This window comes from Brienomyrus brachyistius, chromosome 1, assembly GCF_023856365.1.
Source record: "Brienomyrus brachyistius isolate T26 chromosome 1, BBRACH_0.4, whole genome shotgun sequence".
NCBI classification, from domain to species: domain Eukaryota; kingdom Metazoa; phylum Chordata; class Actinopteri; order Osteoglossiformes; family Mormyridae; genus Brienomyrus; species Brienomyrus brachyistius.
Window position 1 is genome coordinate 12,399,582 of NC_064533.1, and position 15,750 is coordinate 12,415,331.

The following is a 15,750-nucleotide window of genomic DNA, read 5'->3' on the forward strand; positions in this document are numbered from 1 at the left end:
TTTATCCACAAAACAAGCTAAACTGGGCAAATGTTGTAAAAAAGTACACTATATGAAATGTTCAATTAACACCTTGCAATTTAGGGACATAAAATTGGGGTAATAGGGGTAACAAAAAAATATAGGTCAATATGGACAAACAGAAGATTTTATTTTATTTCAATGATATTCTAAGTAATTGAACATGAGGGAGACAAAATAATGTGGAAAAAAGCACATTTTGTTCAAGCGCTGTTTACAAATGCAGCACTTAAAAAGCGCACAAAAAATAGACACTTTATCCTGACATGGTACTTTTCTTGCAAATTGCCACAAAAAAATGTAAGGTATTTTGCCATAAATTTCGTAGTAAATTCTCACTGAACCACGTGACCTGAGGAGAGCCATAAACTGATAATCAGGTGTATTAACAATGGTAGCAGTGCAGCTAACTGTAAGCTGTCGATAACCAAAATAAATTAATATGTAATGTTACCCTGTGTCCATAGTAACTGGCAAAATCATCAATTACATTGGAACATTAGCCTCGATAACCGTTAAGCTACCTTCAGTCATAACTATTAATTATGATAAATACTATCAGCTAATGCTGAGCACATATATTAAATATAACTTTGTTTTATATCAATGACAGCTAATGTAGTAATGTTTTTTTAGAAAAAGCTGTTATTTTATTGACATACCTCTTAAAGTGCTTGGTAAGCAAGGAAAATGAACATGACTGCATGCCGCGAGCGTCCAGTGACTGGAACTATTCACTGTCCCCATGACCCGAAGGATGCCGGAAATTTATCCGCCATTTTTTTTTACAATGGGCCCCTATAGAGCACCGCTACTCTTATTCTACCTCTCTGCTACACGGTGATACAGCGCAAGCACACTGTGCGACAGTAATAATCCTCCGTGTGAAACACGCTGATCACTGAGCAGTACATGGTCACGTGGATTAAACGAAGCATCGAAAGAATTTGCATGGGTGGATTGCAGTGCTGATTCTGGCCATCTTAGTGAAATCAGCTGAGACACTAACGGTGATAAACAGTTTTCTCAGGACATTTTGCATCAGCTTCTCCTCACAGGACTATAATGACAAGCCACCGGATAGAAATGTTTTGTCATATAATAAGTAAGCAAGTAAGACCATCAGGTATACCTGCAGGGAAATTCCACGCAAAACAAAAACTAAATATTTAATATGAGCAATTCCCCAAATACACATTTCCAGTTCTGAACACTTTCCCATTAACCCTCTTCCAACTGGAAAAGTATACTCCATTTAGAATTTTTAGCAGGTGCTTTTATCCAAAGTGCCACACAACTGAGAAAGTAGGATCAGCCAATACTTAGAGCAATTGGGGTTAAGGGCCTTGACCAAGAGCTCAATGGTGACAGCGCTGGGATTTGAAACCCACTGAACCACTCAGCTCACCCCTGCTGCAGCATCTTTTTTATGTTGGTTTACATACTAGCCCAAATAATATTGTTAATCTCCAAAAACCTGAAAATGGTTTCATTCATATGCTTGAAATAAAAAAAAAAATACATCTGACAAAAAAAAAAACATTAATTTTTAGGTGCCTTAGGGCTGAAAAGGGGTTGAGAAGATGTCAGAAAGATGTAGTGAAGGGAGAGTCAGAAGGTCCACCAGGGGATTTAAACCAACAACCTTCCGAACACAGGCAGGACATCCCCACAACCACACGTACACCAACGTCTGTACGGGCCACAGGAGGTGTGGCACAGGCACCAGGAGTCCTCGGGAACCACACCAGACTCGGGAACCACACCAGAAATTAGAGAAAGATTATAGTTCTTGATAATAACATTCTGAACAACACAATTTCAGACAGGGCAGGCTTTTTACATGACTGAAATCTGTTTCTGTTAATAGATGTGCCAGTGTCCTGATTCTTGGCAGTGCTGATTTCAATAGGTACGTCAGGTGCTGGTGTTCATGCCGTTCCGCTGGCCCTGGATAAGGGCATGTCTGTCAGTATCTGCTTACATCAAGTGAAATATACTTCTGTCCAAGTACGTCCATAAAGTATCTGTGTGTGCTGTGATTAATTACACTAATATCTGACAGATCATAGGCTTCTTAACATAGACAGAAGTCCTTTGGCTGTTTGAGATGTAAGAGGGGGGCCCCATACAATTCAATATAGTTATCGATCTGGGGGGGGGGGGGGGGAGAGGGGGGACGTGTAGTGGTTTCCGGCAAAGATTTTAAAATTTAAAATGAAGAAGGTGATCCAGATTAAAATTACATTTCAGTCTAGATGTGAAAAATATGGGACAAAATCGCGTTCAAAACTGGAAATAGCATTTTAATCTTCAAGATGGCACAATGCCATAAAATACAGGACAGGTGGCAACTCTAGGTTTCAAATTTTATTAAAGTCAGTTAGTTGAGGCCCGTTTTTAGCAGAGCCTGGGTAAGGGCTGTGCATTACAGAGGCCCCTGGAAATACTCTCCTTCACACAGCCAAGTGCTTGGTTAAGTTAAAACTACAAACAAACATTCAGAGAGAGATCACACACCCACATATTAGCTAATCAAACAGAAGCACACAGAAACAAAGTTTTGAACAAAGGTCGAGATTCACAATAGGTCTCCTGTGACATGACCCTCATCCAATCTCCCAGTCCACTGACCCAGGGGTTTGGGTAAATTGATTGTGATGACATGGGGGACATGACTGGGGGGGGGGGGGGGGGGCAGATTAATATGCAGGAAACTGAGGACCACAGGACAGCTCCCTCACATCCAAGTAAACGTCTGTAGTGATATCCCATGTCCTCAGAGGGGAGTCAGTTTACAAAAGGAAGGCTGGTGAGGACATGAGGTGGCAAAGGACATTTGCTAGGCAGCTGTATACAGTAGAAATGGAAAATTAACAAAAATTAGAAGAGGGCATTCATTTGAAACTAACTTTAAAGGGTTTAAAACATTTAAGCATATTGCAGCTCAAAGGCTAATTATATTAATAGAAGATCTTTTTTTGTGACACAGAATGTCAAATTCACTGTCTTTTTTGCCTAAATTAGTAGATTGTTTTTAATTTGATTTTTCATGGATTTTTCATTTGGGGAAAGACAGGGATTAAGGATTTCTGTTCATTATTCAGGTGTGCCGCTCCAGTGTGGTGAGATGAGACAGCGTATTGGCGTCTCCTTAATGCCAACAGAACACACCTACGTGAAGAAATGTAACTAAGTAGAGACTTACAAATTATTACAGTTTATACAAAATGTAAAATGTAATACTGGCATTTGAGATTCAAGAAAGTCAGGCATGTAACGCTCGGAACAAATGACATAATGCAAAGTGAAATGTGTAAAAGTTATGGTCGCAGTGAAGGGCAGGACAAGGTACATGGCACAATACTGGACAACAGAGTGGCAAGGTGTGTACAGACTATAGTACTGCACCAAACACACGTACGGCTGAAAACAAGGCGGTGGGGAATGGTCAAGTCAAAGTTAACTGGAATAAAATTTTGATGCCGAAAATTCTATTTTCCCCAATGAGAAACTAGTTACAATCCCGGTCCAAGTAACTCCATTCCCCCGGTTCAGGACTGACACGCAAAACCCACTCTCAGGATTAGTATCTTCACGACCAAACTCGCACCTACAGTAGACATATCAAGTAGTATCACTTGGGGCATCAATAATATATTTTACGAATGGCCAAGGTCGCATGTTTAAGTGGAAAACGGTCACCTCGGTAACTCGTTACTGTTCTCGAACAACAGGTTCCTCCCAGAATGAGACGGTAAATGAAAGATTCCAGACAAACAAGATAAAACGTAAACAGCACATGTCCAGCACTTACCAAGTCCGCCGTTACCGGTGTTTTCCCCTGAACTGAAAATACGTTGCGAAGAAGCCGATTGTCAGCAGAGAGGTATCATATGAGGGTACTTAGCGTTGCGTCGCAGTTTCTTGAGAGGGAAGGAGAAGTGCAGCATTTTGGCGAAGACCGCCGGCAAACTTATGAGGTGCATGTGTCGCCAGTCGGACTGAGCGGTAGCAACAGAGACGGTGGAGCTCATGGCCAGCAGAGCTGTTCATCGCGCATTTCGCCCAGTTTGCGGCTTGAGGCACCGATCCACACCGAGTGGCACCCGGGGTCCTATTCCCAGACAGGATACGATTTGAAACCAGCTTCGGACTGCTTTTCTTAAAAACACACGCAATACTAGCGTCTCGGCAACAGCCGAACTGGTTTTAGGTGACTCCTCCTTCTTTCTATAGTCTATACAGTTACAAAGAGCTGGGGCGGGGCTAAAAAAAGCCACACCCCCATGAGGGTGTGTCCCGCACGATCCTGACGGACAGGTAGATACACCGCGCTGAGAACAATGCGATAGGACCTACAGCGGAGTTTCTGATATTGGATAGCACTCCAAAGCCGGAAGGAAAAGAAAAAAAAAACATTACAGAAACCAAATTAGCGAGATGTGTGATGCATTTTTGATTTTCATGTGGAAGGTGCAAAACAAAAGTTTTTTGTTATATTTTTAGTATGGTAGATATGTTTCATCCGTTGACATTTTGCTTAAAAAAAGTTTATTCCAGCTCACAGGCAAATTAACAAAGAGAAGATATTCTTTAGTGGTCACAGAATGCCAAATCTATTGTCTTTTAGATATTCATTTTATTTTGACGCATGTTGTGGACGCCCAGTCCACGACTTAATGCGTAAATCAGTGGAAATTTATTTTAAACTGTTATTTAGGCCAGTGTGCAACCAGTCCGCGCAATAATATAAATCAGCGCAATGTTGTAATAGATGGCAGGCCATTGCGACAGCAGCGAATAAGGAGGAGGCTAATGAGATTTTTATTACAGTAACCGCACTTGTAACAAATACATACAAGGGGCTATTTACGATGGCCCGCGAGGCATGCTGTGATATACAAATCCCGCCGGGTGGTACAAAATTATCGTGGAATTCCCCCTAATCAAGGAAGCAAACAGTAGATGCCCTGAACGATTATCACATTCTAAGACACCTCGGTACTAGTCACCTGGCTTCCACTCCATGAACCTGGGTCAAGTTTGAGCAACGAAAAGGAGAACGCTGGTCTTTACAACCTATGGACTGTGCTTGATTCCGGCAGCCTATTGGATTCTGTATCAGAGAGAAGGAACCGACGGCATTTCCTCACCTTCTCTTCCTCTCTCTGTTGAATGCCTGACTTTTAAGTGCAGGTACAAGGTATTATCTTAGCAAATTTGCGGGATTTAAAAAATTTGAGCTCAGGTAACCAATGATGAATTTCAAATATTCTCGTTTTGCTTTGACACCTGTTCTGGATGCCAGCACACCACTTCAGACATAACTGAGCAGAAATTTATTTTAAATTGTTTGGACCAGAGTCCAAACTCACAAAAGCGGTGTGGATGTGTGTTTAACTTCATTACAAATTGTCTGGTTGTCAGCTGAAGTTATTGTGCTGTTTTTTTTTATTATTATTTCAACAGATCCGTTAAGTTGACTTTCAGCTGGTTAAAACCCGTTTCTCATGACATACCTCTCATGTATTTTCAAATCGATTGAATTCGTATATAGCGTCTTTCACAACAGAGTTGCCCCATAGCGCTCTTCATGGGTGTGTTGTGATGCAGTACAATATCATAATGAGACAACAGAAAAACAGGGAAAAGGAAAGACAAAGAAATGAAAGAAAGCCAGATGACAACAGAGGAGAGGAACCAAAAACTCCCAGGCAGGGAGAAAAAAAAAACCTCTGGTGGTACAAGGTCAACTGGTTGCCCACCCCCCCTGGGCATGCTAACATTACAGGAAAAAGGTAAGACTGGGCTTGCTTGCTGCAAGAGTGACTAACTAAATCAAGCCAATATGTATCAATGAGTCGATTTCCTACGCTGGTCTGTGCCGTGTGCAAATTGAAGTCTGCACCCATGATGTTACAGTTCATAAGTCACATCCATGATGTCACCCCTCCATGGGCCTGAAGCAACACCATAGTGGGAAGGAAGGCAGAGAGTATGGGGGCGGGGGGGGGGGGGGGTCAGAACGTACATCGACACTTTAAATTAATGGACAAGCATATTTAATAAAAAAGGCTTGTACAGCAGCACCAGCAGTCATAGTTGTGTTGTGTTACATATTAAGTCGTGGGTCAGTTAATCTGAAGTAATAGGTCTTCAGTCGAGAAACGAAAGACTGAGACTGATTCAGCATCTCGAACATAGGCTGGCAAACTATTCCACAATAAAGGGGCCCCGCAGGAGAATGTTTTATTGCCAACTGTCACTCATATGCGTGGAAGAAGGAAACCTGCGTTCTGTTATCTGAGTGGAGGCTTGTAAAATTGAAGTAATTCTGTGAGGTAGGTTCCTTATAGGGGAATGGTGAAGTCAGTCCTGAACCTAGCAGGAAGCCAATGCAGGGAACTAAGATCAGGGGTTATGTTTTCAAACTGGTGACAATTTGAGCTGCTGCATTTGGAATACACTGGACACGATGCCAGTACATTGCAAGGGACTGCACTCACTCAGTCATACACTCCGGGCAATATAAAGACACCGAGTACATCTAACTGCAGATCTTTGGAATGCGAGCAAACACACTTGACAGGATAAACAGGACACTTGAAAGTGGAGGCAAGATCGAAACCCCCGTTGAGCTGAGCCACCCCACTCTCTTTCTAGCATATTTCTTGTGCTCATGCATTAACGGTCTCCTTTTTTTTGTCCTTCCGTTTGCAGGCATCCTTCACAAGGCTGAAGTTTACTGATCAAGCATTTATAATTTAATGAATCACAGAAAGTACATGCTGAATGGAATACAAAGAAAAGAGCCGGAGATGGGCAAAGCAACTTAAGTACATCCCTGCATTTTAACACATTAAAGACTAACAATCATAAAAATATACTCGATAAACATTATTACATTCATTAGTTAAAGGTCAAGTCTAAAAGATTTTTCTAGAAAATGGATGTCTACTCTAAAAAGTAAAAAGAATTCCTGCTTAGGATTAAATCATATTTCCTCTTCAGTATTCAGTGCATTTCAAATAATTAAACCATTCATAAACTACAGCCTAATGTTTGCATCACATATCCATCATCCACACATTAACCAGTATGGCATTTAAAACTGGTTCTAAAACATGGTTCTTGTTCACTGGAACTACTAGTCACCCAAAAGGACTCCAGTCAATTAATGGTTCCTGAACCAAGAATTCCCAAGAACTCAAAGGTCAACACCTTCCACTGCTGAAGGAAAATTTCACAAAACAAGACCCTGAGTAAAGTTGAGATGGTGATTTATTGCCATCACTGGAGCTGCAAGGAATTCAGTCATATTACAATGAGACTTTCATAAGTAGTAGCTGGAGAGGAAGCCAGCCAGAGTGTAGATCAGAACAGCATTCTTCCAAGTCCAGCAACTAGTCATACATAGCTGACCCAACACCCTTCTGGAACAGAACACGTACTACTGCTGCCTAGACGATTTCTTCCAACAGACGCTAATAAAGGGCCTAACATTGAGCTTTTTGTGAGTTGTATGGTGTCTCCCAGTTTAAATATTCATCTTAAAATGAACATGAACTTGCACGATAACACAGAAATTACACACAATAAAATTAAATCTTTACACCCCAAAAAACGGCTCCTAGGATATACAGTTTATTTGCTTAAGGTCTCACAATGAATACAAACCAATCAGCGCAATATTGTAAATCTCATTAACAGTATATTGTCGGTAGCTTCCCATTAACCAAAACGAACAGACGAACAGTAGATGCTCTGAACTATTATCACACTGCAAGACACCTCAGTACTCCCAGTCATCTGGCTTCCGGTCCATGAACCTGGGTCATATCTGACCCAACGGGTAGGAGATCGTGGGTCTTTACAACCTATGCGGGAAACAATGGAATAGCCCTTGGGGAGTTGGAGCAGGATGCTTTGTACACAAAACAGATCACTAACCAAAGAGAAAGTAAGGTGAGCAGGCCACGCAAGCTCTTGATGCCATCCCTTTCCATAAAGAATGTGAGAGGAGCAATGATGTCTGACCATGAATGCAAGCGTTCAGAGCACCTCTTAACTGGCTGTCAAAGATCTTCATTGAAAATTTTCTCCACCCATCCAGACACGACTGAAGTAGGTTACAGCAGATAAGCTTAGCTGCTATAGTTCCAGGGCTTCTATTCTACAGCCAATGGCATTTGCATGAAAGAATTTAATATCCAGCAAAGCCGACACAGACAAACAAGGGGAGGCCGTACAGTAAATTGTTTACGTTGACGAGTAGCTCTCCAGCAAAGACCTGAATTTCCATTTCTTATGGCCCGAGGCCAGAAACAGTAACCCCCCCCCCCCCCCCCCCATGCTGTCACGCTTACAAAAAAAAAATCTGCACACCATTTCATAAGTTACGAAAAAAGTCAAAAAAGAGAAAACAAGTGGGGTGGGGGATTAAGCTGCCGTTTGCTCCTGAGCTCGGTTTTCCTCAATGTCCATCCCCTCGCCATTCTCCTGTCGCTCTTCCTTCGGCTCCTTCACTTTCTCAGCTTCTTTCTGTGAATCAGAAACAAGATGTTGCTACAGCTCTTAGATAATGCATCACCAACCACTTCAAATGTTCTCGCCAAATTATTGGCCTTCGTTAGTACTGTGCCATATGTAGGAATGAAAGGGATGACGGGATCGAGTCAACGTGCAACTCACTGAGAAGTTAAACCACTGGAACGCAGTCATGTTTTTAAATCAAATCTGCCATCTACTGGCAGAAGACAGTATTACAATCTATGTATGGGATCCCAGCTAATTTCGCAGATTTATGTGGTTTATTCAGTAGAGGCAAGCGGATGCTAGGTTAACAATTAGAAATAAGTGAACTAGTTTCATACTTCTGTTCCTACTGGAAAGTCGAAAACATGGCCAAAAAGTTTAATTCCTCAAGCGTGTTAGAATTAGCTTCCAAGGTCAGTCTAGGTGAAATCTTCCATGCCTGAGAGGACAGGAGGGGGGGGAGGTGGGGGGGACGTGGACAAACTCGGGGTCACTACTGGCCATTCACCTTGGCATCTCTCTCAGCAAATTTCTGGAACATATTGGCATAGAGGCGCTTGTCCTTCTCGTGCTGCTCTTTCAGCTGCCGCTGGCAGATGGCCACCTGGGTCTTGGCAGCCTTATTGTTGGGGTACAGCTGCAGTACTTTCTGGAAGTCGTCCCGGGCCTGCTCGAACTCCTTCATGGCGCAGAGGGCCTCACCACGCCGGAAGAGGGCCTTCTCATTACTCTGGTCCAGCTCCAGAGCCTGCAAAAGGGACAGGACCGTGACACGAGTGATCCTGTGGCCCTGCACCCTACAGCCATGCTCTTGCTGTCCTCCAGCAGGATAATTCAAATAGCCCCCCCCCCCCCATCTATTAAAATTTAAATACAAGACATGATCATTATAAATAGTCAGCTGAAATCAGCAACTCTGTCTATCAAGCTTGGAAACTACCGCATATTCAGGCCAATCATTTTAATACCCCAAGTCCCATCGCTGAAAACAGAAGTTTCTCGGACTGAAGTCTCTACCAGGCCACAAGCTGGTGAAATGCACACATCTAACTGCAGTACCTTGTTACAGTTTTCCAGAGCCTGGCTGTCCTCCTGCAGCTTCAGGTAGCACATGGCCAGGTTCAGGTGGGCCGCCAGCCTCAGCGCTCGGGCCTTCTGCTCGTCCTCCTCCGACAGGCCCGACTCGTGTTCCAGCCAGGACACGATCTTCTTATATTGACCGGTAGCCTGCTTGAACTTCCCTTCCTGTGATGCGACACCGCCACACGTGCTTAGTCTGGCCTTAATCGCAACCATTATTGCGGCAGCCAAAGGAGAAGGCTGTGGACTCCCTCTTCCAAGGCGTCTGCTTGTTAATCATTTCCAAAGAGAAACACTCCATTCTCTCCACAGCATGACTTGCCTTCCCCACCAACTTTTGCCAAAAGGTTACACCCAGGCAGCATGAGGGAAAACATCGTATTACTGACTCATCCTCTTGTGCCACAATGACCAGCTTTTTCCAATGAAGAGGACTGAATCAGCTATAGGCGCAACTGTCCAGTTGAAATGACAAGGAGAACCATCGGTATACCTACCTTAAAATACTGAGTTCCTTTCTCCTTGACAATGGCACCCTGTTCCAGTTTCTCTGATGAATTCATTTCCCATGATTCCTTAGCCTAAAGAGAAAAAAATAAAATCATAAAAAAAAAACCACCATCGAAAAGCCATCACCACATGCACCAATGGAAGCAGCCGCTTTACCTTCTCAAAGGCTTTCAGTTTTATTTTATACTTCAGAGTAGCACCAGGGGGGATGTTGAACTTGGTGCTTCCAGCACTTCCGTATCCATACCTGGAATGAAGTACGGACCATGCTGTACTGCAGCTCCACAAAAAGCAAACTTCATTGGCTGAATAAAAGGAAAGGCGTAGGGAGCCATATAGAAAGGTCTTACTTCGCTGTGATGGTAAAGGTAGACTCCTCTCCCTGCTCCATGGCCGTGATGGCCTTCTCCACACCGGCTGGAAGGTCCAGGGTTTCACAGTCCCCGATCTCAAACTTCAGATCCCTCTGGTCAAACACTCGCTCCTCGAACATACCCTCCACAGCCACTGAGAATTGGAGTCACCGGTCACACACACACACACACATTTCAAAACATTATACCCAGATTACTTCGATCTCTCCCTTCAACCAACCATCATGATTGCTAGACATACATTAGTCTCCTTAAACACAACAGACTGAAAATCAATGGAATCATCAGGACCACATGCATTGTCACCCACGACAGCCCTAATTATTTAATTCATGCAAAAGCTGTTATTCAGCCGAGTAAGATTATTAGGGACAGTGAAAAAGCAGACCTTCCACAGTAGCTCCATCATTGGGCTTGGAGTAACCTTCCCCCTTTGTTATGGTGCGCCGGATAATACCACCATCCTCATCCTCAGTGATGTCCTCCCCGCGGAACTCAAACAGCTCCACCTAGAGACATGGAAGCAAACACCAGCACGCATGTATGAAAATACCTATGCAAGATATGAACTATCTATTGAAACCTTTGCCCGCCAATTTCAATACACCAGCTCATTAGAGTTATGCCAGTAGGGGAAATGATAAAATTGGAGTGATAATAGTAATAATAATAAAAAAAACCTTGTTTTTAAAAAGGCATTCCAAAACATTTTAAAATCAATGTTAAACTGCTTAACCATTAATATGAATTAAAGGTACCACTTTACAATAAGGGTCCATTTTGCCACTTGTAAATGGCGATAACTCATTACTAAAAACTGTTAGAACTTGTTTAAAATTGTCTATTAATAAAACTTATAACCTAATTAATAACCACATTATAAACCATTCATAAACTATTTATATGGGTAGCCTTATTGTAAAGTGGCACCGAATGAAGTAAATTAGTTTAAATGCCGCACATAGCTACACAACATAATGGCGAATCTGAAGGTAGAACAAACATTTAGAAACACACACACACACACACACACACACACACACACACACACACACACACAAGGGCAGTTGCAATAAATTAATCGACTGCTCTCATATCAGAGATAGTAAAATGTACAAAATTCTTCAGGAAAAGAGTATAAAAGAAAGTTATGCCATTTTGCACTTTTCCTATCATCGCTATGGAGAACTCATCATGACAAAAAAAAAACATGTAAAATTCAATCTGTTGCACATCTATCAAACCAAAAGAATCTAAGACGGCAACAAGTCTGCTGCACCTGATCAATCATCAATCAATACATGAATCTCAATTCAGGTCCAAGTTCATTTTTCATTGGGGGAAAAACAAGGAAGCAGAATTACTGGCTTAATATTTGAGGCTATCGATGTTTGATATCTGCTGCAACAAAAAATGACATCATGACAAATGACATCAACACTCAAAGCCCCCCCCCCCCTAAACGTCCAATCTTTAGAGAGTACCCTCTTCACTGGTGAAAAGTGCAATGAGTGCAAAATGACAGGAGGCTGCTGCTACTGCTACTGCTGCTACTACTACTACTGCTGCTGCTACTGCTGCTACATGCTCCAGACAGAACTCAATGGCCTCAGAATGGCACTTTGCAGCCTGATACTTCATGAGCTGCATTTGGATTGGACACCCATTAAACCTCATGTTTCTAAGGATGTACTCACACTAGGCGATCCGTACTGTGCCCGAGCATGTCTGACCTCAAAAGTCCAGTACCTTTCACTAGTGTATGATAGCTCCTTACCACGTGGGTCTGCTTAAAGAGGTGGGCCACGGCACAGTTCAGGTGGACTCAAGCACAGTAGGCATATGTTCTTTTCAACACAGAAACGCTGCACGGTGATAATGAAAGCGTGCTTGAGTCCAAATCGTTTAACGTAATGTGAGTACAGACCAGTGGGGGGGGGGGGGGGGGGAGAGAAGGGGACAATCGCATTCGAGCACAGTACAAGACAGCCGGGCTAAGCGTGAGTACGCCGTAAATGACCACATAAACCTCTTGGTTCTGCTGCAGTCAGTAGCATATAATCCACTTATTTTGCACACACTGACTGCCAACCCATTTTGTTAGCTGGACAAATAAAGTCTTTTAAAGAGGGACAATAGCCCCAACGTTTGTGTTTTGACATGCATCCACTGTTTTGTCTAAGAAACAACTTAAGCACCAAAAGTATCATCCATAACAAAACACATTGCTTAAAATGCATTGCCTGTCATCAGTCGTTACCTCAAAAACCAAGGTGGCATTGGGTGGGATCTTTGGAGGACTGCCAGCTGAACCGTAGGCATACTCAGGCTTACAGATAAACTGGGAAACTTCTCCCACCTTCATGGTGCCTACTCCCAGATCCCATGCTTTAATAACTTGACCTGTGCAGAGAAAGATTTTTTGTGGACAAGAATGTCAATGCTATTCCATAAGCCAAACCATTAAACCAATCTCCGCACATAATATTGTAATAATTGCTTATATTTTAAGCTCCTACAAGTATATTCACACTAAAAATATACTACTTACCATTTCAAATACAATTTCATCATGCCAGATACTGTCTAGGACACAGAATAGCGGGATCTACAATTGTTCTACAAAGTTTGCCACATTCTTGATTTAATGGAGCTATCCTTACTGAAAAGGCGTGAGCGGAGAGCAAAGACGTCTGAAGAGATGAGGCCACTTGTAAACGTTCTAGTCAGAATGGCACTCCAGAGACATGTACCTGCAAGGGAGCAAACATACCTTTCCCAAGCTCAAATGAGAACTTGTCCCCCCGGTCACGACTGGAATCGAACTTTGTGCCATCCAGCAAGGTGCCAACATAGTGCACAAAGACTTTATCTCCGGTCATAGGCTGCTCAGTGCATGCTCCTTCCTTTTTCACCAGCTGTAAGTATTAAAAAGAAGACGACTTGGCTTTCGGTTACATGTGAAACAATATGCATCAGTTAAACAATACCGTATACACCTTTATATAGCTGAATGTTCCACTGGAGCAATTCAGCTTATGTACTTTCCTCCAGTGAGAGCAGCAGCTTTTGAGTTACCGATTCATATTATTAACCAAAAGCCAACTGCCACCCCACCGTTATAAACGAGATGATAACGCATTTAAAGTTTCAAGAAAATGTGTAGGCTACACAAATTGCATTCATCGAATGAACATGAGACAGCGTAATGCGTTTCGCAAGGATAACTGAAACACATTGTTATCCAAGTTAATGCCAAAGACTGGATGTTCCTTTAAAGAAAATTCTAGGTTTATAATAAATGGGAACAAAAGTAAAACTCACTTTCTGCGGGCTGTTGCTTTCTTTAAGAAGCACTTGAGCATGGCTGCTCAACCTTCAAAGAATGTTCCAGACAATGTTCTGCAAAGCGCAGAGCGGCGCTAAGACCCAACGGCATCCGAGCCGCAGACTAGGCAGTATACAGGAAGCAATCGTTCGGCGAGGTGTGCAGAAAAATAATTATTCTGTCTTAAAGGACACAGAGAATGACTCAGTCTCGTTTCCTTTAGACGAGTGCTTTGTGTATTAGGGAAGGTTTAATGGCATCCGTCTAGGAACCGTGACCTTAGCCAACATGCTAGTTACACAGAATGTTAAATGCATACCGTGCCTAATGCCTGGATAACAAAATAATAATGCGGGATTTACTATGACACGCATCGAGCTAATGTGCCCGTCCAAAATATGAGATCGCGTCACTTCCATGCAGACTGGACCCCCTCCCCCTATTCACAAATCCATTCATTGGTATGGCCTAGGATAGGTGCTGCTTTGTAGCGATATAAACAGCAGCTGCCCGCGCACTCAAGCCGTGCAGGCCCACACCACGACACGTGCTCTAAAGCTGGCGTTTCGAGGGGGACCCGCTCAGCACCACGGAAACCCTTACAAACACACAGCTAGGTGCCCGTGACAACGATACCAGCAACGACTTTACAGGAGAAACCAATGCACTCACAAGACTACTAAGCTGCACCAGTTAAAAAGGGCGTACGTCAGTATCTTCCACTGCAGGATCGACTTATCAACTGCCCTTTACTACGTATAAAATCGTTACCGGCTTCTGCTAACGTCACAGGCAGACATCTGGGCTGAAATCTTCTCTCCCACTTACGTGATTTGTCACAACTAAGGGCAGAAAATGTGGTTAAACGTCCATAAGCATCGGTTCCCATGCAAATACCTTCAAGACCCCTCCATCTTGCTTGGCTGTGATGTCGACTCCTTCCATTTGGATCTTATGTCCCTCGGTGTTGCTCATTTCTTCTTCTGCAGTCATATCGGTCTTGCAACCGTCCAGCTACCGCGAATTTCTAGACTGTTCCGGCGGTCCGCAGCTATGGGATGTAGCAGTGCTCAGAGCGCCTGGTCGATAGCAAAAATAACCGAACTTTACAAGAAGTAATTAAAAAATAAGATTCTAGCTCCTTGGTTAAATATAACAGAACGAATGGGCCGACCGGCCGTACTGCAAGCTGAAGTCCGGTCAGCAATGAAATATCAATTTGGAGCAGGCCACTTATTTTTGAACACGACCAGAGACAGGGCCGCTTGTTTTTGCGACGGCCAAAGAGGGATTACCCAGCCGTGATGCGATGCAAGAATATCGATCTGAATTCAGATCTACTGTGCGCCTTCCAGCCCGCTATCAGACAGAAGACCGTCACCGACGCAGGCAATTTAAAGCACTGGCTTTCCGCAGAAGGAAGGGCATAGAACTTTCCAGAGAAAGCGGCAAGGAGGGTGTGCTTAGTTTTAACTGGAGCTTAGGGTTTAGGCACCGTCACCAAAGTACTGCGCAGACAGCAAACGAGAAATGCTGACCATCCATCACTAAAAAGATAATATATAATATCAAATCGAAACGAAAAACTACTAGATGATAAAGACACAATGAATATGATGATTTAAAAAAATCAGTAAAATATCAACGTATTACTTGTGCGTATATGGCCATGCCATATAGGTAGTTAAGAAGAAACTGGTATTTGCTTTTCTTTACGTATAAAGGTGACTGGCTATGAGAAAAAAAAACCTAGTCTGGTTTCTTTTAAAGGCAACCGCCATCCATGTTTTTGTGGGGAAAACACTTTATATCCCGTATCTTTACATACTTTATATCCAAAATTTTCAATTTTGCGGCTGGGTTGAAACTTGCTGTTTGTCCTACACTGCCGCGTTCTGT

At 42.9% G+C, this 15,750-nt stretch overlaps 2 protein-coding genes across 6 annotated transcripts in view; both read right to left on the bottom strand.

Moving 5' to 3' along the window:
• The window catches only part of LOC125738744 (N-acetyl-beta-glucosaminyl-glycoprotein 4-beta-N-acetylgalactosaminyltransferase 1-like), a 37,194-nt gene extending 33,271 nt beyond the window's left edge, over positions 1-3,923 (bottom strand). For 2 of the 3 annotated variants that reach the window (XM_049008027.1, XM_049008019.1), the window contains exon 1: positions 3,839-3,917. The gene's annotated coding sequence lies outside the window, so the exon portion shown is untranslated. Of the gene's footprint in view, positions 1-3,838 lie in introns of all 3 variants that reach the window. The other variant, XM_049008009.1, reaches the window with a different exon arrangement.
• Positions 3,924-6,765: 2,842 nt separating this feature from the next.
• fkbp4 (FKBP prolyl isomerase 4) lies at positions 6,766-15,694 on the bottom strand. Of its 3 annotated transcripts, none has more exons than XM_049012944.1 (11): positions 15,680-15,694; positions 14,749-14,930; positions 13,297-13,441; positions 12,784-12,926; positions 10,912-11,032; positions 10,500-10,656; positions 10,306-10,396; positions 10,137-10,220; positions 9,619-9,804; positions 9,068-9,307; positions 6,766-8,565 (listed from the first exon to the last, which is right to left on the bottom strand). In XM_049012944.1, the coding sequence occupies exons 2-11, from the start codon at positions 14,842-14,844 to the stop codon at positions 8,464-8,466; spliced, it is 1,365 nt and encodes a 454-aa protein (XP_048868901.1). In that variant the 5' UTR covers positions 14,845-14,930; positions 15,680-15,694; the 3' UTR covers positions 6,766-8,463. The 3 variants fall into 3 exon arrangements, with proteins under 3 accessions (XP_048868901.1, XP_048868892.1, XP_048868882.1); XM_049012935.1 differs by lacking the exon at positions 15,680-15,694 and adding an exon at positions 15,147-15,320; XM_049012925.1 differs by lacking the exon at positions 15,680-15,694 and having other exon boundaries at positions 14,749-15,320.
• Between the last annotated feature and the right edge of the window lie 56 nt (positions 15,695-15,750).